Genomic DNA, 26,937 nt, shown 5'->3' with positions numbered 1-26,937 from the left:
TCCCTTAATCTATCCTCATGATCTCTTAATTGTTTTTCTCTTTTTTCCTCAGTTTCCCTCTTTGCCATCAACTTGTCTTCTATGTCACTCACTCGTTCTTCCACCTCATTAACCCTCATTGTTAGGACCTCTAGTCTGGATTGCATCTCATTTAATTGTTTTTTAATTTCTGCCTGATTAGATCTAAATTCTGCAGTCATGAAGTCTCTTGAGTGCTTTATTCTTTTTTTCTAGATCCACCAGTAGCTTTATAATAGTGCTTCTGAATTGGCTTTCTGACATTGAATTGTAATCCAAATTTTGTAACTCTGTGGGAGAGAGGACTGTTTCTGATTCTTTTTTTTTTTTTTTTATGATAGTCACAGAGAGAGAGAGAGGCAGAGACACAGGCAGAGGGAGAAGCAGGCTCCATGCACCCGGAGCCGGATGTGGGATTCAATCCCGGGTCTCCAGGATCACGCCCTGGGCCAAAGGCAGGCGCCAAACCACTGCGCCACCCAGGGATCCCCTGATTCTTTCTTTTGAGGTGAGTTTTTCCTTCTAGTCATTTTGCTCAGTGCAGAGTGGCCAAAAACAAGTTTTATTGGGACATGGAAAAAAAGAGAGAAGAGAAAGATGGAAAGAAAAAGAATATTACTCAGCCATTAGAGATGACAAATACCCACCATTTGCTTCAACTTGTATGGAACTGGAGGGTATTATGCTGAGTGAAATAAGTCAATCAGAGAACGACAAACATTTTATGTTCTCATTCATTTGGGGAATATAAATAATAGTGAAGGGGAATAGAAGGGAAGGGAGAAGAAATGGGTAGGAAATATCAGAGAGGGAGACAGAACATAAAGATCCAACTCTGGGAAACGAACTAGGGGTGGTGGTAGGGGAGGAGGGTGGGGGGTGGGGGTGAATGGGTGACGGGCACTGAGGGTGGCAGTTGACGGGATGAGCATTGTGTGTTATTCTGTATGTTGGCATATTGACCACCAATAAAAAATAAATTTATTATTCAAAAAAAAAGAAAAAGAAAAGAAAATAGAAAAAAAGAGAAGAGAAGAAAAAAAGAAAAAATGGGGGGTGGAAGCAAACAGAAATCAAGAAACAAAAAAACAAGGGGGAGTATCCTCTGATTCTGTGTACTGTAAATCCCTCGACTTCCCCTGGAACTTTCCAGTGCTGTTTGGTCAATAATTTGTTTTTCCCCTGTCCTTGTAGCTGGTCTTCTGGGGGAGGGGCCTGCTGTGCTGATTCTCAGGTTTTAGCATTTGGGGGAGCTGCTCAGCCCCCTGCCTGGTGCAGGGCTCAGTGAAAGATGTTTAAGCTGCTTATCCGTTGAGGCCACTGTGAAGTTCACTGGGGGTTGTTTATCCTGTGAGGCCCCAGGAGGAACAACAACAGTGGCTGTGGCCAGCTCTGGAGCCCTGGAGTCAGCTCCTGCAGTAACTACAGAGCTCTCAGTCTGCAGGGGCCTGGATGCTCCGGGGGTGGGTGCCACTGATCTGCTCAGCTTGGGGCAGGAGTGTCCTTGCTCTCCTGGGCCCTCCAGGCTTCTGCCTGTCCCTTGGGGAGCGCTGGATCTTGGGCTGAGTCCCCAGCACCCTGTGCTCCCGGGCCTGTGCTGTTGGATTCGAGCTCCTGGCCGTGCAGCCCCTTCTGCGTGGAGCCTCTGCCCGAGCCCCTCCGAGCTGCTCCCAGGTCCAGCTGTGCATGCGCTGCAGCTCTTTAGGGAGCTCCGCGCATTCCCCCCAGGGCGCAGGTGTCTGTTAGTGTCCCAGGGAGCCTGAGGGCATCCCCGCCCCTCCTGGGATCCTGCTCTAACTCCCTGCGGGGGCTTTTCTGTCCAGGAAGGTTGATGAAGCTCCTGCTTCTCTGGGGCGGGGCTGTCCTGTCCTGGGGACACTCACCCCGGCCTTTGCCCGGCTCTTCGTGGGGCCCCTCCCCCTTGGATGCCTTTTGTTTCTTTATTTCTTTTTTCCCCCCGTCTTCCTACCTTGATAGAAGCGTGAACTCTTCTCACTCTAGCATTCCAGCTGTTCTCTCTTTAAATCTCAGGCCAAATTCGTAGATTTTCAGGATTATTTGAACGTTATCTAGGTAATTTGGTGGGGACAGGTGACTTGTGAACCCTACTCTTCCGCCATCTTGCCCTGCCCCCTATATATATATTTATATATCAAAATCTTGTATATCAGAATGTATATATACCAAAATTATAAGTATATATGCATATGTAAATACATATATACATATATTTATAATTTCGATATATCAAGTATATCTCAAAAATGCAGGAAAAAGAAGACGATGTTTGAATGAGGGTTCTCCAGAGAAATAAATCTAAAAGAATGGGTAGATAGATAGATTATGAGGGATTGCTCATGCAGTTATGGAACCTGAGAAGTCCTATGAACTGCCATGTGTAACCTGGAGACTCAGGAAAGCTGGTAGTATAATTCCAGTTCAAACTTAAATACCTGAGAACCAGGGGAGTGAATGGTGAAAGTTCTGGTCTAGGTTTAAAGGTCCAAGAATCAAGAGCACCTGTGTCCATTTTCCAACAGCAGGAGATGAGTGTCCCAGAGACATCCTCTTTCAGAAAGTAAATTTACTTTTCCTTTGCTTTTTTGTTCTGTTCAGGGCCTTCAACATTTGAATGATGTTTACTTGCATTGGTGAGGCTAATTTTCCTTACTCTCTTTACCAATTCAAATGCTAATCTCTGCAAGAAATATCTTCAGAGATACACTCAGAAATAATCTTGTACAGGCTATCTGTGCATTCCTTATCCAAATCAAGTCAACATAAATTTAACCATCACAATGTTACAGTCTTTAGTCAGAAATGGCCAGCCTTAAAACTCAGGCAGGTTTTCTGTTATAGTATTGAGGAAGAATTCCTTTTTCTCCAAGAAACTTTTATCATTGCTCCAAAGGTTCTCAGTTGATTATTTGAAGCTCACCCACCTTAATCGCCTTTATTTAAGTAAACAGAATTTAAATGTTAATTATATCTACAAAATAGTTTCAGAGAAACATATAGACTAGTTTTTCACCAAACAATTGGACACAATAGCTTAGCCAAATTGCAAATAAAATGAATAATCTCAGTCTATATTAAAAAATAGAAATGTGTCACATCCATATCTGAACCTTCCAACTGAACACACTGGAGAAAGAAGAGCAAGCTAAAGCAAACAAAAGGAATGAAATGATTTAAAAAATAGTGCAGGAATTATTGAAATAGAGAATATAAAAATAATAGGGAAATTAATGAAAGCAAAATCTGGTTATTTTATTTTTAAAACCTTTTTAAACTACTTTTTTTTAAAAAAATATTTGTTTATTCATGAAAGAGAGAGAGAGAGAGAGAGATAGAAAGAGAGAGAGAGAGATTGGTACAGAGAGAGAAGCAGGCTCCATGATGCAGGGTGCCTGACGTGGGACTCCATCCTGGGTCTCCAAGATTACACCCCAGATCAAAGGTGGCACTAAACTGCTGAGCCACTCAGGCTGCCCTATTTTTAAAACTTTTAAATTGAAGTATAAAATAAAATGTTATATTAGTTTCAATCGTACAACATCCTGCTTCAGCAATTCTATACATTACTTAGCCCTCTCCATGATAAGTGTAATCAAAATATGTCACCATAAATATTGCATTGACAAAATTCTTATGCTGTACTTTTCATCTCTGTGACATTTATTATATAACTGTAAATTTGTAGCACTTAATTCCCTTCATCTGTTTCACCCATCTTCCCATCCACCTCCTTTCTGGAAACCAACAGTTTGTTCTCCATATTTAATAGTCCAATTTTTTGTTTTTTGTTTTGTTTTATTCATTTGTTTTGTTTCTTAGATTTCACACATAAGTGAAATCATGTGGTATTTGTGTTTCTCTGTCTCACTCATTTCACTTATCACAATACCATCTAGGTCTCTCCATGTAGTCAGAAATGTCAAGATCTCATTCTTTTTTACTGAATAATATTTCATTGTATATGTATCACACATCTTTATCTATTCATCTATCAATGGACACTTGGCTTGTTTCTATATCTTGGCTATTGTAAGTCTGCAATAACATAGGACTGCATTTACCCCTTTAAATTATTGATTTTGTTTGCTTTGAGTAAAAAGCCAGTAGTAAGATTACTGGATCATATGGTCTTCCTATTTTTTTTCTTTTTTATTAGTTGCCATACTGTTGTCCAGTGTAATTGTACCAATTTACATCCCCAGTAACAGTACCGAGGGTTCCTTTTTCTTCACATACTTACCAATATTCATTCATTCATTTTCTTTCTTTCTTTCTTTCTTTCTTTCTTTCTTTCTTTCTTTCTTCTCCTTTCTTTCGTCTACCCATTCTGATAAGCCCAAGGTGATATCTCATTGTGATATTGATTTGCCTTTATCTAATGATTGGTAATGTTGGTTACCTTTCATGTATATATTAGCCAACTGTATGTCTTCTTTGGAAAAATGTCTATTCATATTTTCTGCCCATTTTTTATTGGATTATTTGTTTCTTGGGTATTGAGTTGTGTAAGTTCTATATATACTTTTGATGTTAACCAGTTATCATTGGCAAACTTCTCCCTTCTCTCATTTAATAGGTTGTTTTTTATTTTGTTGGTGGCTTCCCTCACTGTGCAGAAGGTTTTTTATTTTGATGTAGTCCTAGTAGGTTATTTTTGCTTTTGTTTCCCTTGCCTCAGGAGACCTATCTAGATAAATGTTGCTATGGCCAAAGTCAAAAGGATTGCTCCCTAAGTCTTTTTTTTTTTTTTTTTAGAATTTTTAAAAATGGTTTCAGGTCTCACATTTAAATCCTTTATCTATTTTGAGTCTATTTTTATGTATGGTGTTCTAGTTTTATTCTTTCTTATGTAGCCGTTCAGTTTTTCCAGGGCCATTTCTTGAAGTCACTGTCTTTTCTCCATTGTATATTATTGCCTCTTTTATCACAGATTAATTGATCATATAAGTGTGGGTTTATTTCTTGGTTCTCAATTCTGTTTCATTGATCTTTGTGTCTGTTTTTATGAAAATATCATACTGTTTTGATTACTACAGCTTTTTAATATATTTTGAAATCTGGAATTATGATATCACCAGCTTTGTTCTTTGTCAGGATTGCTTTTGTTATTCAAGGTCTTTTGTGGTTCCATAAAAATTTTAGTAATATTTCCTCTAGTCATGTGAAGAATGCTCTTTGTATTTTGATAGGAATTGCATTGAATCTGTAGATTGTTTTGAGTACTATGATCATTTTAATGATATTAATTCTTCCAATCCATAAGCATGGAATATCTTTCAATCTGTTTAGGTCCTCTTCAATTTTCTTTTGTCAGTGTTTTATAGTTTTCAGAGTACAGATCTTTTACCTCCTTGGTTAATTTTTTCCTTAGGTATTTTTTTTAGTGTACTTATAAATAAGATTGCTTTTTTTTTTTAAATTAATTTTTATTGGTGTTCAATTTACCAACATACAGAAAAACACCCAGTGCTCATCCCGTCAAGTGTCCACCTCAGTGCCCGTCACCCATTCCCCTCCAACACCCGCCCTCCTCCCCCCTTCCACCACCCCTAGTTCGTTTCCCCGAGTTAGGAGTCTTTATGTTCTGTCTCCCTTCCTGATATTTCCCAACATTTCTTTTCCCTTCCTTTATATTCCCTTTCACTATTATTCATATTCCCCAAATGAATGAGAACATACACTGTTTGTCCTTCTCCGATTGACTTATTTCACTCAGCATAATACCCTCAAAGAGTTAAAAATAGACCTGCCCTACGACCCAGCAATTGCACTGTTGGGGATTTACCCCAAAGATTCAGATGCAACGAAACGTCGGGACACCTGCACCCCGATGTTTCTATCAGCAATGGCCACAATAAGATTGCTTTTCTTAATTTTTTGCTACTTCATTATTTATCTATATATAGGCAACAGATTTCTGCACTTAGACTTTGTACCCTATGACTTTACTGAATTCATGAATCAGTTCTAATTTTTTGTTGTTGGAGTCATTAGGGTTTTCTATATATAGTGTCATATCATCTGCAAATAATGATAGTTTTACTTCTTCCCTACCAATTTAGATTCTATCTATCTAGTTATTTATTTATTTATTTATTTATTTATTTATTTATTTATTCTTTTATTTTTGATATAGTTCAGACTTCCAGTACTATGTTGAATAAAAGTAATGATAATGGACGTACTTGTATTTTCATGATCTTAAAGTAACACCTCTCAGTTTTCACCATTGAGTATGATGTTAGCTATTGGTTTTCCATATATGACCTTCATTATGTTGAGATATGTTCCCTCTAACTCCACTTTGTCGAGAGTTTTTATTATAAATGGATGATATATTTTGTCAAATGCTTTTTTTACATTTATTGAGATGATCACACGGTTTTTAGTCTTTGTCTTATAAATGTGACTTATCACAAGTATTTGCAAGTATTGAAACACACTTGTTTCACTAGAATAAATCTTACTTGATCATAGTGAATGATTTTTAAATATATTGTTGAATTCAGTTTGCTGATATTTTGTTGAAGATTTTTACGCCTATGTTATTGGTCTGTAGATATCTGTCTATAGTTATTTTGTTTGTTTTGTCGTACTGTCTGTCTGGTTTTGGTAGTAAGGTAATACCATCCTCATAGACTTAATTTGGAGCTCTTCCTTCCTCTTATTTTTTTTTTTTTGGAAGATTGAGAAGAATAGGAATTAACTCCTCTTTAAATGTTTAATGGAATTCACCTGTAAAGTCATCCCCACCAGGACTTTTGTTTGCTGTGAATTTTTTGAATAGTGATTAGTTTCATTACTAGAAATTTGTTTCTTTAAATTTTTTATTCCTTCCTGATTCAGTTTTGCGAGATTATATGTTTCCAGGAATTTATCCATTTTTCCTAGGTTATCCAATTTGTTGGCATGTAATATTTCATAATATTCTTATAATCCTTTGGAATCAGTTTTTATTTCTCCTCCTTCATTTATAATTTTATGTATTTGTTTTCTTTTTTTGATGAGCCTGTAATTTTTATTGGTTTTGTTTATTTTTTCAAAGAAACAACCCTTGGTTTCATTGGATTTTGTCTGTTTTTTTATTTAGTTTGTATTTCATTTTTTCTGCTCTAATCTTTACTATTTCCTTCCTCCTGAGAGCTTTGGACTTTATTATTATTTTTTCAGTCTTTTATATGTAAGTTTGGGTTGTTTAGAGATTCTTCTTGTTTCTTGAGGTAGGCCTCTACACTATAAACTTCCTCCTTAGAACTGCTTTTGCTGCATCCCAAAGATTCTGGAACATTGTGCTTTCATTATTTTTTTTTTCTTTTGGCTCCATGTATTCTTTAATTTCTTCTTTAATTTCTTCATGAACCCATTAACTGTTAAGTAGCATGTTGTTTAGCCTCCATGTGTTTGTGATTTTTCCAGAGGTGTTTCTTCTTACTAATTTCTTTTTTAAAAGTTTTATTTATTTATTCATGAGAGACACAGAGAGGCAGGGACACAGACAGAGGGAGGAGAAGCAGGCTCCATACAGGAGCCCAATCTTCTTACTAATTTCTAGTTTCATGCTGCTGTGGTAAAAAAAAAGGTGCTTGATATCATTTAAATCTTCAGAAAAGATGCCTGATATGATTTAAATTTTCTTATAATTAATGAGACTTGTTTTGTGGACTAACATGTAATCTATCCTGGAGAATGTTTCATCGGCACTTGAAAAGAATGTATATATTCTGTATATATCTGTTAATTTCATTTGATCTGCTATGTCATTCAAAGCTATGGTTTCCTTGTTGATTTTCTGTCTGGATGATATATCCATTGATGTTAGTGGCCTGTTAAAGTACTCTATTAATATTATATTATTCTCAGTTTTTTTTATGTCTGTTAATATTTGCTTTATGTATTTTGGTGCTCCTCTGTTGGATACATAGATATTTATTATTGGTATATCCCCTTGTTGGATTGATCCCTTTATCATTATGTATGTCTTTTGCTACAGTCTTTGTTTTAAAGTCTATTTTGTCTGATATAAGTATTACTACCCTAGCCAAAAGCCACCTCTTTTATTTTTTTTAAGATTTTATTTATTTATTTGAGAGAGAGAGAGCAAGCGAGAGAGAGAGCCCAAAAGAGAACATGAGCAGGGGAGAAAGGCAAGAGGGAGAGGGAGAAGAAGATTCCTCAATAAGTAGGGAGCCCCATGTGGGGACCCTGAGATCATGACCTGAGCCAAAAGCAGATATTTAACCAAGTGAATCACCCAGGTGACCCCTAAAAGCCAGTTCTATAAAAAAGTTCAAAGAAGTAGAGAGAATATTTCTGCTGATATTATATAGATACATAAGGATTATAAATAAATAGTATGCTGTTAGATAGGTAAAGATAGGTAAAGAAACTGTATTATATCCAAACAGTGGAAGAATCTTGCAGGCAATATGCTAAATTAATTAAGTCAGACACAAAAGGCCTCATACTACATGCTTCCATTTATATGAAAAAGGCAGAAGAAATTTATAGAGACAGAAAATATATTAGTGATGTTTAGGGCCCAGGAGGACAGTCTAAAGAGAGTGATAGCTGAAGGATACAGGGTTTCTTTTGGGGGTAAATAAAATATTCAAAACTTGATTTTTGTGACATTTTCACAAATCAGTGAATATACTGAAAATCATGGGAATGTACACTATAAATGAGTGGATGTATTGTTTGTGAAATTTATCTCAAGAAAACTGTTGAAAACAAGAAACACATATGGGGGATAATAAAAAGAGTTTTCTGAGTACCTCTGAAACTGGATTAAGGGCATCTTTATTCCAATCTGAACTTGTGTTTTGTGGTTAGTTCCTCCCCTTAGCAAAGGGAAGGGTATATTTTGTCATTCCCCCCGAATAATTTAGCAGTGGATAGAAGCCAGTTTTCTGAAAGAAGCCCACAGTTTGGTTGCTTTACTTGGTTCTAAGGCTAGGCTTTTGCTTCAGATTCATAGACATAAACTGCCCATAGGTATGCTTTACCTTCCTCTTTTTAAAAATTTTTAAGATTTTATTTATTTTTTCATGAAAGACACAGAGAAGGACAGAGACATAGGCCAAGAGAGAAGCAGGCTCCCTGTGGGGAGCCCAATATGAGACTCCATCTCAGGACCCCAGGACCATGACCTGAGCCAAAGGCAGACACTCAACTGCTGAGCCACCCAGCTGCACCTACCTTCCTCTTTTTTCATGTTTCTTCAAGCTAGGAGTATTGGTGGCTCAGAGACCCCACCCCTTAAAATCCCTTTGTTGCTCTCTGAGGATAATTGTTGCCTTGGCTAGATTATTACATAGGAGGCATCATCACTGAAATTGCCATAGCAGTCCCTGGGATGCCTGAAAGGGGACAAGATTCATGGGTTGAAGATGGGGTATTCTGGGGGAATGGGGACAGCCTGCTAGCTCCTCCTGAGTGTTAACCTGAGAACTTTGGAATCCTGTGGTTTTAAAACTTCCAGAGGTGCCTGTTGTCATACAAAGTACCAAAGAGTTTTTTTTTTTTTTTTAAGTTCGGAAGAGCATGCTTCAGACATGTTTAATCCACATGTATTAGATATTCCAGCTGTAATTTTTGACAATGGATCAGGACTCTGCAAAGCAGGTCTGTCTGGAGAGATTGGACCCCGTCGCATCATCAGTTCTGTTGTGGGGTATCCTAAATTCAACATGCCATCATCAGAAGCCACTAAGAAAAAGTACCTTGTGGGAGAAAAAGCCCTATACAAATATGAGGCCTTGCATTTGCACTACCCCATTGAGCGTGGACTGGTAACAAGATGGGATGAAATGGAGAAACTTTGGAAGTATCTTTTTGAGTGGGAACTAGGAGTAAATCCTTGTCAACGACCTGTTCTCATGACTGAGCCCTCCTTGAACCCAAGGGAGACTAGAGAGAAGATGGCCGAAGTAATGTTTGAGACGTTCAATGTGCCTGCTTTCTACCTGTCCAATCATGCAGTGGTAGCACTGTATGCCTCTGCCTCTGTCACAGGATTAGTGGTGGACAGTGGGGATGGGGTCACTTGCACAGTCCCTATCTTTGAGGGTTATTCCCTGCCTCACGCTGTCACCAAGCTCTATGTGGCAGGAAGGGACATCACAGAGCACCTCACTCGCCTCCTCCTTTCTAGTGGAAGTACTTTCCCTTGCATACTCAATAAGGCCTTAGTTGGTGACATCAAAGAGAAGCTGTGTTATGTGGCCTTGGAGCCAGAGAAAGAGCTATGCAAGAGGCCAGAAGAGGTTCTGAGAGAATACAGACTGCCAGACGGAAATGTTATCTACATTGGAGACCAGCTGCACCAAGTGCCTGAAATTCTTTTTGCACCCGATCAGCTGGGTATTCACAACCCAGGACTCTCCAAAATGGTGTCCAGCAGCATTATGAAGTGTGACACTGACATCCAAAATAATCTTTTTGCAGAAATTGTGCTGTCTGGGGGCACCACTCTTTTCCCTGGGCTTGAGGAAAGACTTATGAAAGAACTGGAACAGCTGGCTTCCAGAGGAACTCCCATCAAGATTACAGCTTCTCCTGATAGATGTTTTTCTGCATGGATAGGTGCATCCATTGTGACCTCTCTGAGCAGTTTCAAGCAGATGTGGATCACTTCTGCAGATTTCATGGAGTTTGGGACATATGTTGTTCAGAGAAGATGCTTTTAAGGAATCCATAACACAGGGGACTGCTTGAAGTGTAAGATCACAGGAGCACTTGTGGAAGGTGACATCTTTCCTTGGGCTTTAGCATGGTGTTTGATAAAATTGATATGACATTTTGGTTTCAGTTCATTTTTGGTGGCAGCAGAGTAATTTCTTATCCAGATAATGAATCATTTTAAGTAGTTCTATTACACCCTTTCTGGCTCATGGACATTGTTAGTTGTTTTCTCCAGAGAAATCCTTTATTTGTTAATGTTGTGTCTACATGGCAGGGTTTATAGTTAAAGCAGGTACTTGAGCCTCATGCCCATAAGCCTAACTTGGTAGGATCCCTGGGGACTTCATTTTAATCAAGTATCTTGGGTATTTTTGGCAGATCTCGTGCTATTGAAAGACAGAAATCACCAGAGAAAGTGTGGGAAGTGGAGGGGAAATTACCTAAAAGAAATGCGACCCTGCTGTTAGGGCTTAACAGAGCCTCTCACTCAATTGATCCTTTATTAGCAAAATAAGGTTCTCTGCTGTTATCAGGGATTAGGCAACTAAATAGGATGGAGCTATTTTCCTTGGCAAAGTGGCTAAATGTGAATAGAATTCACTATTTGATTAAGGCTCTCTAAGTTCAAGGCCCCTATTTCCAGTGGGAGTATTAAGAATCAACACATCTGCTTTTTGTTTTTTATTTCAATTATGTTTATGGCCTCATTTAGTTAGTGGTAAAATACTGGAAATATTTAATGGTAATCAATAAATAAATTATTAAATAAATTATGCCTGTATGAATTTTTTCTCATTAGTGTTATTTTTACAAAATATAGAGACAAATGGAAAATTCAGAGAAGTCTTTGTAATTCAAACTATTTGGTAAACAAAACAGTGACACTTTCCCATATATATGTCTGTGCACATTAATATGTACATATGTAAATGTATATTTTAATGTAATTATAAGTACTTGGAGAAAAGTACAGAAGGATACATACAATCAAGTTCACATAGATTGGTGGAACAGAAGAAAATGAGAGGTAATACAGGCAAAAAGAACAGGATGGGAAGCAAATCACAAAGAGGTATTCCCAAAATTTCAGCCTGAGTGAAATAAAGGCATTAAACTAAAAAGAAATGTCTATTTTGCACTTATCTCCTCAACTGCATTTTCAGAATGTCACATTGCTGGCTTGATATAGCTATGAAAATTATTGAATGATATAAATCACTATAAATTAGGTATTTTATTTTTTAGATATATTTGAGAGACCTGGCTTAATAACACTCTTTTGTTTATAGATAACTTAGCAAAACACAATGGAACCAGAAGATAGTGGAATGCCACCTTCAAAGAGCTAGGGAAGCATTACTCTTAATCTAAAATTACATACCCAGAAAAATCATTCCAAGAAAGACGGTAAAAAAAAAAAAAAAGATTTTTTTTTTTGACAATAATGAAAGTGTCTACTGCCAATACAGCATTCACTAAAGGAAATTTTACATTATTAATTGAGGATATATAGAAATAATCCCAGAATAAGATGCATAGGTCATAAAAAATAATGAACATTTTAAAATGATATAAATAGAGGTAAATTTAAAATACTGACCACATTAATTTGTAGTATTAACATAATACAAAGGACAAAAACTCTATAATACTAAAGGACTAAGCCATGGAAATTGATTTGGGTTAAAAATCTTTTAATATACTTGCATTTGTCAGAGAAATATTAATTAAATTTAGACTGAGTATTGAAACTGAGTGGTCTGTAAAAAACTTTAAAAATAAGAAAAAATGAAATAACCATTGTGCAATTGGAAATACTAAAAGATATTTCTTCAAAAAAGTATCAAAAATAAAAATTTAATGAAAATTATAAGCTAATTAAAAATGAATGAGAAGAGAGGAACCTAGGTGGCTCAGTTGGTTGTGTCCAACTCGATTTAAGTTCAAGTCATGATCTCAGGGTTGTGAGATTTAGCCCCACAATAGGCTCTGCACTGGCCATGGAGCCTGCTTCAGATTCTCTGTCTCCCTCTTCTTCTGCCCTTCTCCTCATCCATTTCAAAAGAAAAAAAAGAAAAGAATGAGAAGAAATTATTAGATATTAAGGGGTGGAATGCAGCTACTGCTGAAATTAGTAAGAAATGTATAGTCTTGGGACAGCTGGTGGCTCAGCCATTGAGCATCTGCCTTTGGCCCAGGGTGTGATCTGGGAGACCCAGGATCGAGTCCCACATCAGGCTCCCTGCATGGAGCCTGCTTCTCCCTCTGCCTATGTCTTAGCCTCTCTCTGTGTGTCTCTCATAAATAAATAAAATCTTTTTTTAAAAAAAGAAATGTATAGTCTTAAATGTTTATGTAAGTAAAAATAATGGGTGAATATCAAAGAGTTAATGTCTAATTTATGAAAAAATAAACAGAATAAACCCTCAAAATAGGAAGAAGGAATTTAAAAAAATAGGAAATCAGAAATTAATGCTATCTGCAACAACATGTATGAACCTAGAAGGTATCATGCTAAATGAAATAAGTCAGAGAAAGACAAATACAACATGATTTCAATCATATGTAGAATTTTTTTTTAAATTTTTATTTATTTATGATAGTCACAGAGAGATAGAGAGAGAGAGGCAGAGACACAGGCAGAGGGAGAAGCAGGCTCCATGCACCGGGAGCCCGACGTGGGATTCGATCCCGGGTCTCCAGGATCGCGCCCTGGGCCAAAGGCAGGCGCCAAACCGCTGCGCCACCCAGGGATCCCTCATATGTAGAATTTAAGAAAACAAATGAACAAAGGAAAAAAGGACAAAAAACACTCTTAAATACAGAGAACAAACTAGTGATTGCCAGAGGGGAGGTGGGTGAGGTCATGTGCAAAATAAATAAAGGGGATAGAGAGTACACTCTTCTTGATAAACACTGAGAAATGTATAGAATTGTTGAATCATTATATTGTACACCTGAAACTAATATAACACTGTGTGATAATTATACTTGAATAAATAAATGAATGGAACTGGAAAGTATTATGCTGAGCAAAATAAGTCAATCGGAGAAAAACAATTATATGGTTTCACTCATATGTGGAATATAAGACATAGAGCAGAGGATCACAGGGAATGGGAGGGAAAACAGAATAGGAAGAATTTGGAGAGGGGAACAAATCATGAGAGACTCTTAACTATAGGAAACAAACAGAGTTGCTGGAGGGGAGGTGGATGGGAAGATAAGGTGCAAGCATTGAGGAGGGCACAGGATGTAATGGGTACTGGGTGTTACATGCAACTGGTGAATTACTGAACTCTACATCTGAAAGTAATGATGTACTATATGTTGGCTAGTTGAATTTAAATTAACAAAAAGAAATCAGTTGCATTTATATACCCCATTAATGAAGCATCAGAAAGAGAACTCAAGTAGTCAATCTCATTTACAATTGCACCTAAAACCATAAGATACCTAGGAATAAACTAACCAAAGATGTAAAAGATTTGTGTTCTGAAAACCCTAGAACCCTTATTAAAGAAATTGAGGGAGACACAAAGATTTGGTAAAACATTCCATGTTCATGGATTGGAAGAACAAATATTGTTAAAATGTCTATACTACCCAAAGCCATCTACACATTCAATTCAATCCCAACCAAAATACCACTAGCATTTTTCACAGAGCTAGAATAGACAATCCTAAAATTTATATGAAATAAAAATGACCCTTAAAAAAAAAAATGACCCTAAATACCAAAAAAATGCTGTGAAAGAAAAGCAAAATGGGAGGCATCACAATCCCAGACTTCAAGCTGTATTACAAAACTGTAATCAAGACAGTATGGTATTGACACAAAAACCAACATATAGATCAATGCAACAGAATAGAAAAGCCAGAAATGGATCCACAACTATATAGTCAACTAGTCTTCAATAAAATAAGATATTTACTGCCGAATAACAACTATATGGTCAACTATTCTTTTACAAATGAGGAAAGAATATCCATTGGAAAAGACAGACTCTTCAACAAACAAAAATAAGTATTACATAGTGTTTCACCATGTGACAGGTATTATTAAAGATGTTTCATTTGCATTAAATTAATTAATTTTAATAATAATTCTATCTGGTATATGCTCTAATTTTTTAAAAGATTTTATTTATTTATTCATGAGAGACACAGAAAGAGGCAGAGACATAGGGAGAAGGAGGATAAGCAGGTTTCATGCAGGGAACCTGATGTAGGACTCAATCCTGGGACTCCAGGATCATGGCCTGAGCTGAAGGCAGATACTTAACCACTGAGCCACCCAGGCATCCCAATAACATACCGCTTCTTGTAGGGCCTGCTCTAATTATTTTAAAAATGAGAGTCTAGATAATGGGTTAGTTTCCATTATTTTCCAAAGATCACACAGCTAGGAAATGGTCAAGCTGAAAATTGGACAAAAGCAAATATCATGTGATAGTTTTGGAAAATGATTATTGGTATAGTTACATTCTTGTCGGTTACATTGACAACCTCCACCATTGTGAGTGTATATCTGTATTTAATAAAAATAATAATGAGTATTGGTGTGAAAGAGATAGTTTCTGAATCCTTTATCCTCATCTATTATCTATGCAAACATGAGAAAATTATCTAGCCTTCAATGACTGCCATAGACCCAATGTGCATGTTCTCCCAAATTTCTTATGTTCAAACCTATTCTCCAATGGACTTATATTGGATGTGGGACCTTTGGGAAGTCATAAGGGTGGAGCTCTTATGAATAATATTAGCATCCTTATAAAAAAGATCCCAGAGAGCTCTCTTACTTCTTCCACTCTGTGAGAACAGCAAGAAGACAGCCATCGGTCAACCAAGAAGTGGTCCCCCACCAGACACCAAATCTCTTAGTCCCGTGAACTTGTGCTTCCCAGTCTCTTGATCTATGAAAAATAAATGTTTATTGTTTACATCATCCATTCTGTTAATTTTGTTTTTTTTTTCATTCTGTTAATTTTGTTATAGCAGCCTGTAGAGCTGAAGATAATGTCTCAAGAATCGCATCTGCACAATGGCTGTAATGATGGCAGTTGTCTCAAAGAGTTATCATGAGGATTAAAATACTTAAGCCATTTAGATATTTGTCATAGCATCTGACATTTAGTAAGTTTTCAAAAAACCTATGTATAAAAGTTTCGAATACTATATAAGTGGTTTACTTTAATACAAGTAATCTCCTTCCTCTATTGTTAAGGAAAGAATAACAGGTTCTTAAAGATTTTGACAGTGAAATAGAAAAAAAGAAATCCTTAATTTACTTTCTTCCAATGCATTGTACATCTCTGTATAAGGCATAGAAGTAGAAAATTTTTCAAAACCAAAAATATTGTTTTGCTTTTCAGGACTACATGAATAATTACTTCAAATTTGTACTTAAATGTATCCACACAGGAAAGATTTCATGATTCCTAAGTGCATACATTATAACTATGTGAAAAACGCTATTTTTCTTTTTTTCCCACTGGCAGCAGTCTTAATTCTGTTAGTAGCTCCCTTTAATCAGGATTCTGCCTGTTTTCCCTTTCCTTGGAAAAATTGACGGTTTTGTTTTAAGCTCCTAAAATCAAATATTCTAATTAAAGGAGAATGATTTAAAACAATATAACATCTGATAGTTTTTTTTTCTTAGAGTACCAGAATACTGACATAAATAAGTTTTTTAAAAAGAGCTATGTTATATGAAGGGGGAAAAAGGTAAATAAGAAAAAAATAGAGTATAAAGCATGGAGACCGGGTAAGTTGTGAAAGAGAAGAAAACAAGACATAAATGGAAGTAGAATATTATTTGTAAAACAAGGATATTAATTCACCTATGAAAAATAAAACTTAATAATGGCAGCTATTTGCTCAAAATTTATTTTAAATATTGTTTTCAATTTTAACAATAAAGAGACAAAATACTAAGCAGAGTGTAGAGTGCAAATTAAAACATTGTAATACAGCATCTGATGGATATCTAGTTTTTAAGTTCTCTATATTGATATTCTGCACTATTATCTCTGATCCATCACTGGAATTTAACGTTTAAAGGTTGTTTTCAGTTATTATGGTGGCGATTTTAGGGATGAATCCCCAAGGGACATATATCAGTCTAAAAGCAGCTGGTATCAAGATGTCGAGAGACAACTTGCAAAGGAGTGAAACAAAGGCCTTGAAAATGATACTTCTTTGTGGTAAACAATACCTAGATATATTTGTGGAAATGTAAGCATTCCTAGAAATAAATGTGAAAACAAAATTGTTTGCAAATCTAGACTTTAAATGACAGGAAAATCTTTTTCAATTAGTGTGAGTTTAGATACTACATAACCTTTATTTAGTGCTCACAATGCATTTTGCTAAATTCTTTTCTTGCAGTATGACATTTAATTAAGCAATAGTGTAAGTTAGTTATTAGTTTCATTTCCTAGGTGACAATGTCTAAGACCATGCATTTATTTAATGACAACTCCAGATTCAAACTCTGAGTCTTCTTCCAGAAGTTTAACTTTTAAGTTTATTGTCTTTAAAGACTTTTGCATTAGTTTCATTTGGCACTTATTTAAAAAATCAAAAATTTAGAACAAAATGCTAAAAACAAAGTCCAGACACATGTCTCTACAAAGTAATCACCAAACAGTAACGTGACAGACCCTATTATCCAAGCTAGACTTACAAAGATACAATATCTTCAACCTTACTGGTTCTAAATAACTGCCAGTTCTTTAATGTAGTAAACTAATTGTAAAAATATAGAGTAATTGTAAAAATGGCCCCGATTTTTCATCCGTCACTGCCTTCTGGCCGTGGCTTATGTGACTCATAAGCTCCTCCTTTCAAGAGTTGACGTCTGTATTTCTTTGTATTTGGGTCATCCTTGTAACTTGTGCTGACCTAAATAAAGAGGTAAATTAAGACAGGCTCAAAATCGTAAAAAAGATGAATTTACTTGGGATTAGAAGAGGAATTGCAATTCCAGACATGCAAACTCTGTAACAATCTACAGGTGAGTCTGTTAAGAGTTTAGAGTACACTATATTTATGAGCAGGAAACTTAAAGAAGGAAGAGTTTAGTAATAGTCTGTTAAAGTCAAAACAAATGGAGACCATCTTTGAAAATTTCCTAAGCAGACAAAATCAGTTCAGTCAATTCAACTTATTTTGTGAAATCAACCTGACCTAGGTCATTTTTGTTCATGCCTCTGGAAACCACATGGAAAGTGTCCCAAGGTTGATATGAGGGCTACCCCTGGCCAACACCCATTTAAGAAAATTCCAATATTATTAATTCATTATAAATTGGACATTTATAAGACATAAGTTTCTTTGGTTTTATTTTACTGAGAACATATTCCTGATATTTTCTATTTTATATCCTGCAGTTTCATTCTAAATTGAAATTCTTTCACACTTATGACAAGGACTCTCTCTTTGACCAAACTCCAGCTGAGCTCCCCTGAACCTAACTAGGACCTATCATTGTTCATGTCTATGAGTACAGTTTTAACAAGAATTGTGTCAAGTCTGTCTAGCCAGAATATTCTAATTTCAATATCAAATTACGTTCCTCTTCCCACCCCCTATCCCTTGTAAGAGATGTGATCACCCTGGCCTACCTTCAACAAGAATCCTGTTTGGTGAGTTCAGTAATAATTACCCTACCAACATAGTAACTTTTTGTTCACTGATCCCCCTTTCAAAACTCCATTACTTGGCTATAAATCCTTACTTTCCCTTTTTGTATTCAAAGTTGAGCCCAATCCCTCTCCCCTACTGCAAAAGTACTTTTCATTAGTCTCTATACCTATCACAATTGTCCTGAATAAAGTCACCCTTGCCATTTAACAGTTTCATGAATAATTTTTCTTCTATATTTGATTTGAACAACAGATACAGCAGAAGGGAAAGTGTGCCAATTCTAATCCTAGATCTTAAGAGGCTTTATGCACTCCCAATTTCTTAAAAAAATGTATCACCATCATGGTAACAAATCCTGCCTAGCCTGCTTGTGATATGTGAGAGACATGTAGAGGACTGAATGGTCTAAACTGAGGTCATTTTAAATTAACAGAACCACTCAGACAACTCATAAAGTTGAGAACAAAAATAAATGGTTATTGTAATTTGTCACTAAGAATTTGTAAATTTTTTATATGGAAATACCTTGGGCAGCCTCAGTGGCTCAGTGGTTTATATGTAATTATCATGCCAAAAATAATTGATATTTAGCAAGGAAAAATTGTGAGCTGATATTACAATCTGATCTATATCTTTTGGAGTGTGTGACATAAAAGAGTTGTAGTAAACCATATGTAAGTCTCTTTATGGACTGTGGGGTTAGTTTTTCTCAATAAGCCCTTTCATCTTATTTGTATGTTCCCTACACAAAATAATTTCATATATAATGAGTGAGAGATTTTTTATTTTTCTATTTGTATCTGTTATGTTTATCTTCAGCTTTAAAGTATTTTTTGTACATTTTTTATTGGAGTTCAATTCACCAACATATAGCACTACACCCAGTGCTCATCCTGTCAAATGTTCCTCTCACTGCCCATTACCCAGTCATTCCATCCCCTTGCCCACCTCCCTCTCCACTACCCCTTGTTCCTTTCCCAAAATTAAGAGTCTCTCATGTTCTGTCACCCTCACTGATATTTCCCACTATTTTTCTCACCTTTCCCTTTTTAAAAAAATATTTATTTATTTATTTTTTAATTTTAATTTATTTATGATAGTCACACAGAGAGAGAGAGAGAGAGAGAGAGAGAGAGAGAGAGAGAGAGGCAGAGACACAGGCAGAAGGAGAAGCAGGCTCCATGCACCGGGAGCCCGATGTGGGAAGGAGAAGCAGGCTCCATGCACCGGGAGCCCGATGTGGGATTCGATCCCGGGTCTCCAGGATCGCGCCCTGGGCCAAAGGCAGGCGCCAAACCGCTGCGCCACCCAGAGATCCCTCACCTTTCCCTTTTATTCCCTTTCACTAATTTTTATATTCCCCAAATGAATGAGACCAGATGATGTTTGTCTTTCTCTGATTGACTTATTTCATTCAGCATAAAACCCTCCAGTTCTATCCACGTCAAAGCAAATGGTGGGTATTTGTTGTTTCTAATGGCTGAGAGATATTCCATTGTATACATAGACTACATCTTCTTTATCCATTCATCTTTCGATGGACACCGAGGCTCCTTCATAGTTTGGCTATTGTGGACATTGGTGCTATAAACTTTGTGGGTACAGATATGTCTCAGGTTTTCACTGTATCTGTATCTTGGGAGGTAAATAACCAGCAGTGCAATTGCTGGGTCACAGGGTAGCTCTATTTTTAACTCTTTGAGGAACCTCCACACAGTTTTCCAGAGTGGCTGCACCAGTTCACATTCCCACCAACAGTGCAAGAGGGTTCCCCTTTCTCCACATCCTCTCCAACATTTGTTGTTTCCTGTCTTGTTAATTTTCACCATTCTCACTGGTGTGAGGGGATATCTAATTGTGGTTTTGATTTATATTTACCCAATGGCAAGTGATGCACAGCATTTTCTCATGTGCTTGTTGACCTTGTGTATGTCTTCCTCTGTGAAATTTCTGTTCATGTCTTTTGCCCATTTTATGATTGGATTGATTGTTTCTTGGGTATTGCGTTTAATAATTTCTTTATAGATCTTGGATACTAGCCCTTTATTTGATAGGTCATCTTCTCCCATTCTGTAGGTTGTATTTTAGGTTTGTGGACTGTTTCTTTGGCTGTGCAGAAGACTTTTATATTTTTTTAATTTTTTATTTTTTTAAGATTATTAATTTTTTAATAATAAATTTATTTTTATTGGTGTCCAATTTACCATCAGATAGAATAACACCCAGTACTCATCCTGTCAAGTGCCCCCCTCAGTGCCCGTCACCCATTCACCCCCACCCCCTGCCCTCCTCCACTTCCATCACCGCTAGTTCGTTTCCCAGAGTTAGGAGTCTTTATGCTCTGTCTCCCTTTCTGATATTTCCCACACATTTCTTCTCCTTTCCCTTATAGTCCCTTTCACTAATATTTATATTCCCCAAATGAATGAGAACATACAATGTTTGTCCTTCTCCGATTGACTTACTTCACTCAGTATAATACCCTCCAGTTCCATCCACCTTGAAGCAAATGGTGGGTATTTGTCGTTTCTAATGGCTGAGTAATATTCCACTGTATACTAAACCACATCTTCTTTATCCATTCATCTTTCGATGGACACCGAGGCTCCTTCCACAGTTTGGCTATTGTGGACATTGCGGCTATAAACATCGGGGTGCAGGTGTCCCGGCATTTCATTGCATCTGAATCCTTGGGGTAAATCCCCCACAGTGCAATTGCTGGGTCGTAGGGCAGGTCTATTTTTAACTCTTTGAGGAACCTCCACACAGTTGTCCAGAGTGGCTGCATCAGTTCACATTCCCACCAACAGTGTAAGAGGGTTCCCTTTTCTCCACATCATCTCCAACATTTCTGGTTTCCTGCCTTGTTAATTTTCCCCATTCTCACCGGTGTGAGGTGGTATCTCATTGTGGTTTTGATTTGTATTTCCCTGATGGCAAGTGATGGAGAGCATTTTGTCATGTGCATGTTGGCCATGTCTATGTCTGCCTCTGTGAGATTTCTCTTCATGTCTTTTGCCCATTTCATGATTGGATTCTTTGTTTCTTTGGTGTTGAGTTTAATAAGTTCTACATAGATCTTGGAAACTAGTCCTTTATCTGATACGTCATTTGCAAATATCTTCTCCCATTCTGTAGGTTGTCTTTTAGTTTTGTTGACTGTATCCTTTGCTGTGCATAAGCTTCTTATCTTGATGAAGTCCCAATAGTTCATTTTTGCTTTTGTTTCTTTTGCCTTCGTGGATGTATCTTGCAAGAAGTTACTGTGACTGAGTTCAAAAAAGGGTGTTTCCTGTGTTCTCCTCTAGGATTTTGATGGACTCTTGTCTCACATTTAGATCTTTCATCCATTTTGAGTTTATCTTTGTGTATGGTGCCAGAGAGTCGCCTAGTTTTATTCTTCTGCATGTGGATGTCCAATTTTCCCAGAACCATTTATTGAAGAGACTGTCTTTCTTCCAATGGATAGTCTTTCCTCCTTCTCCTTTATCGAATATTAGTTGACCATAAAGTTCAGGGTCCACTTCTGGGTTCTCTATCCTGTTCCATTGATCTATGTGTCTGTTTTTGTGCCAGTACCACACTGTCTTGATGACCACAGCTTTGTAGTACAACCTGAAATCTGGCATACCTCACCTCAAAAGAAAGAATCAGAAGCAGTCCTCTCTCCCACAGAGTTACAAAATCTGGATTACAATTCAATGTCAGAAAGCCAATTCAGAATCACTATTACGTAGCTACTGGTGGCTCTAGAAAAAAGCATAAAGGACTCAAGAGATTTCATGACTGCAGAATTTAGATCCAATCAGGCAGAAATTAAAAATCAATTAAATGAGATGCAAACCAAACTAGAAGTCCTAATGACGAGGGTTAACGAGGTGGAAGAACGAGTGAGTGACATAGAAGACAAGTAGATGGCAAAGAGAGAAACTGAGGCAAAAAGAGACAAACAATTAAAAGACCATGAGAATAGATTAAGGGAAATAAATGACTGCCTCAGGAAGAAAAACCTACGTTTAATTGGGGTTCCCGAGGGTGCCGAAAGGGCCAGAGGGCCAGGATATGTATTTCAACAAATCATAGCTGAAAACTTTCCTAATCTGGGAAGGGAACAGGCATTCATATCCAGGAAACAGAGACATACCCCCCTAAAATCAATAAAAACCATTCAACACCTCGACATCTAATAGTTAAGCTTGCAAATTCCATAGATAAAGAGAAGATCCTTAAAGCAGCAAGAGACAAGAAACCCCTGACTTTTATGGGGAGGAGTATTAGGGTAACAGCAGACCTCTCCACAGAGACCTGGCAGGCCAGAAAAGGCTGGCAGGATATATTCAGGGTCCTTAATGAGAAGAACATGTAACCGAGAATACTTTATCCAGCAAGGCTCTCATTCAGAATGGAAGGAGAGATAAAGAGCTTCCAAGACAGGCAGGAACTGAAAGAAAATGTGACCTCCAAACCAGCTCTGCAAGAAATTTTCAGGGGGACTCTTAAAATTCCCCTTTAAGAAGAAGTTCAGTGGAACAATCCACAAAAACAAGGACTGAATAGATATCATTCTGACACTAAACTCCTATCTTTCAATAGTAACTCTGAAGGTGAACGGGCTTAATGACCCCATCAAAAGGCCCAGGGTTTCAGATTGGATAAAAAAGCAGGACCCATCTAGAAGACTTTTATCTTGATTAAGTCCCAATAGTTCGTTTCTGCTTTTGTTTCCCTTGCCTTCACGGATGTATCTTGCAAGAAATTGCTGTGGCCAAGTTCAAAAAGGCTGTTGCCTGTGTTCTCCTCTAGGATTTTGATGGATTCTTGTCTCACATTAAGATCTTTCATCCATTTTGAGTTTATCTTTGGTTATGGTGTAAGAGAATGGTCTACTTTAATTCTTTTGCACCTGGCTGTCCAATTTTCCCAGCACCATTTATTAAAGAGACTGTACTTTTTCCAGTGGATAATCTTTCTTGCTTTGTCAAATATTAGTTGACTATAGAGCTGAAGGCCCATTTCCGAGTTCTCTATTCTGTTCCACAGATCTATACGTCTGTTTTTGTGCCAGTACCGTACTGTTTTGATGATCACAGCTTTGTAGTACAACTTGAAATCCGGCATTGTGATGCCCCCAGCTCTGGTTTTCTTTTTCAATATTCCCCTGGCTATTCGGGGTCTTTTCTGATTCCACACAAATCTTAAGATTATTTGTGGGCAGCCCAGGTGTCTCGGCTGTTTAGCACTGCCTTCATCCCACGGCAGGATCCTTGAGACCCGGGATCTTATCCCACATTAGGCACCCTGAATGGAGCCTGCTTCTCCCTCTGCCTGTGTCTCTGCCTCTCTCTCTCTCTGTGTGTGTGTCTCTCCTGAATAAATAAAAATCTTTAAATAAAAAATTAAGATTAAGATTATTTTTAAATAAAAAAGATTAAGATTAATAGATTATTTTTTAAATAAAAAATGATTATTTGTTTCAACTCTCTGAAGAACGTCCATGGTATTTTGATAGGGATTGCAGTAAATGTGTAAATTTCCCTGGGTAGCATTTACATTTCCACAATGTTAATTCTTCCCATCCATGAGCATGGAATATTTTTCCATCTCTTTGTGTCTTCCTCAATTTCTTTGAGAAGTGTTCTGTAGTTTTTAGGGAATAGATCCTTTACCTCTTTGGTTAGGTTTATTTCTAGGTATCTTATGCTTTTGCGTGCAATTGTAAATGGGATTGACTTCTTAATTTCTCTTTCTTCATCTCATTGTTAGTGTACAGAAATGCTGCTGATTTGGGGACATTGATTTGTACCCTGTTACAGTGCTGAATTGCTGTATGAGTTCTAGCAATCTTGGGGTGGAGTCTTTTGGGTTTTCTACGTACAGTATCATGTCATCTGCAAAGAGAGAGAGTTTGACTTCTTCTTTGCCAATTTGAATGCCTTTTATTTCTTTTTGTTGTCTGATTGCTGAAGCTAGAACTTTTAGTCCTATTTTGAATAGCAGTGGTGAGAGTGAACATCCCAGTCGTGTTTCTAATCTTATGGGAAAGGTTCCCAGTTTTTCCCCATTGAGAATGATATTAGCTGTGGGCTTTTCGTAGTTGGCTTTTAAGATGTTGAGGAATGTTCCCTGTATCCCTACACTCTGAAGAGTTTTGATCAGGAATGGATGCTGTATTTTGCCAAATGCTTTCTCTGCATCTATTGAGAGGATCATGTGGTTCTTGTTTTTTCTCTGGTTGGTATGATCTATCATGTTGATTGCTTTACTAGTGCTGAACCAGCCTTGTATCCCGGGGATAAATCCCACTTGGTCATGGTGAATAATCTTTTTAATGTAATGTTGGATTCTATTGCCTAGTATCTTGTTGGAAATTATTGCATATGTGTTCCTCAGGCATATTGGTCTATAATTCTCCTTTTTGGTGGGGTCTTTGTCTGGTTTTGGAATTAAGTTGATGTGGCTTGTGTGCCCTGGCAGCCCCAATGCATCCCAGGTGCAGGGTAACACAGGGAGGAATAACCACACTGGTGGTGGCCAGCTGTCCCACTCTGGAGTCATCTCCAGCAGTAACTACCACAGTCTCCCAGTCCACACTGACCTGGATGCTCTGGGGGCGGGGGGTGTTGATCTGCACAGCTTGGGGGCAGGAGCGTCCTCACTGTCCTGTGCCCTCCCCGCCTCCGCCTGTCCTGGGGGAGCACAGGATCCTGACCTGTGTCCCCCGGCGCCCTGGTATCCAGGGCCTGTGCTGCTGGAATCAGGCTCCTGAGCCACAGCTCCCAAAGGCAGCAGGGCCCAGCCCCCTCTGTCCAGTGATGCCACCTGAGCTTTTCCAGGGGCCCCACCTGGCGTGCACCCCAGCCTAAAGTATATTTTTAACAAAATTTTATGCAGTATTCTTATCATAGTACTAAGTCTAAGTCTGTTCTATTTCTTCCTTTTCATGTGGAAATTCATCATTTGGACATCGATCTTATATCTTCTTATATTTTTTTATCTACTTTCCGGTACAAAAGTACTCACAGCCACACTTTTCTAACAATCCTCTCTGAGTTACTTTCCCTTAGAATTAAAAACTGTATATTGTTATTGGAATTACATTGTTTCTTTTGTTTGGTTTTAAATTGTTAGATATTTTCCATGAAACTGCACAACATAATTCATTTTCATATTTAAGAGTCATACAGTTTTCAGTTGTATTGATATAAAGTAGTTTACTTAAACATTTATTATTAAGCATTAACTTTGTCATAGTTATTGTTTGCATAGCAAATCACCTTGAACATTCTTAACATACCCCTAAATTCAAAGGAAAAAGTCATCAGAACCAAATTGGCACTTGAAAAGCAACTATAGCTTCAGTTCTGGATAGATCAGTAATCACCAAAAATTTTTATTTTAGGTGTCACCTATTATTTAGCTTTATTTCTTAAATCCCTGTAGATTTTTTCCTGAGATGATTTTACTTCTATTTCTCACATTGTTATTAATAGTCGAAGTTCATTTTTCTTCTCTTTTCCACGGGACATTTATGGGCTGGACTTTGATCCTATTTCCATAGAAATATTTTCATCCATTTTCCTGTCCAAAAGGCCTCAACTTCATATGATCTGAATTATCCCTTGTGAGTGGCTTTCCCTTAAAACCTAGAGGGTTAGTTCTATGAGTTCAAATATAAATGTAAAATTACTACATTTTGATGATTATGAAATAATATATAATCTTGTAGATAATTAAAAAATAAAATAATCCACCAAATATTATTAGTGTTATTTGAATAATGATAATAATAATAATTGTTATTTAATATTATGAGTAGTGTGACCAAGATGGTGGAAAGACAGTCCTAGGCTCTCTTTCCCCCATAAAACCATAGACTTAACATTATATGGCATAATTGCCTTTATGAGAAATCTAGAAACCAGTTAATAGATTGCAACAGTCTATGCAAGTGCAAAGCCTGGAAGAACCAGATCAAAGCAAATAAGCTTATTGCATTTATTTGTCAGAGCCCCTCTTTCTAACCAGTAAAGCACAGTATGACTAGGAAAAACCTCCCAACTCATGACTTATTCCTAAAGAGGGAGAGAAGCAAGTGAAACATGCATGCAAAATCTTGGCTTTTGGGGGGAGGGGTCTTCCAGAGTAATTAGTTTGTGTCTCATCTGATTTGGCCCATGAATAGAAATTGACATTTTATGGATACCTGTGGGCTACTGAGAAGAAAAAAGAATGTAGCTCTTTTCTCCATAACCAGAAAGATTGACTTACCACAGAAAGTAACAAAAGGGACAAAATATTTAGGCTTCTGTGAAAAAAAATAAGGGCAAATACTTTAACCTGAGGATTGTGTACACATGCCCACAAAAGATACATCCCTAGAAAAGGTTTGAGAAGTCCCTAGTATCTCTAACTGGGGTGATTGGTGAAACTTGTTCCTTGTATGAAGCCAGTCAATAAAAACTGGCAGATGTGGCTTTTTTTTCAAATGCCCAAAGTTCAAGAATATTACAAGGCATACAGAAACAAAAACAGAGGAACATGTACCAATGGCTTTTTTTCAAATGC

The 26,937-nt window shown here is 37.2% G+C and overlaps 1 protein-coding gene across 1 annotated transcript; it reads left to right on the top strand.

Annotated features, from left to right (window-relative positions):
* The first annotated feature begins 472 nt into the window (after positions 1–472).
* On the top strand, positions 473–10,807 carry ACTRT1 (actin related protein T1). Its single transcript, XM_072743676.1, has 2 exons — positions 473–526; positions 9,569–10,807. The coding sequence occupies exon 2, from the start codon at positions 9,591–9,593 to the stop codon at positions 10,722–10,724; it is 1,134 nt and encodes a 377-aa protein (XP_072599777.1). The 5' UTR covers positions 473–526; positions 9,569–9,590; the 3' UTR covers positions 10,725–10,807.
* Positions 10,808–26,937: the final 16,130 nt, after the last annotated feature.

This window comes from Vulpes vulpes, chromosome X, assembly GCF_048418805.1.
Source record: "Vulpes vulpes isolate BD-2025 chromosome X, VulVul3, whole genome shotgun sequence".
NCBI lineage: Eukaryota > Metazoa > Chordata > Mammalia > Carnivora > Canidae > Vulpes > Vulpes vulpes.
This window is presented reverse-complemented; position numbering and strand designations above follow the sequence as displayed.

What these genes read in the sequence shown, in the direction of transcription:
- ACTRT1 (XM_072743676.1), top strand. Translation starts at nt 9,591, where the DNA reads ATGTTTAATCCACATGTATTAGATATTCCAGCTGTAATTTTTGACAAT.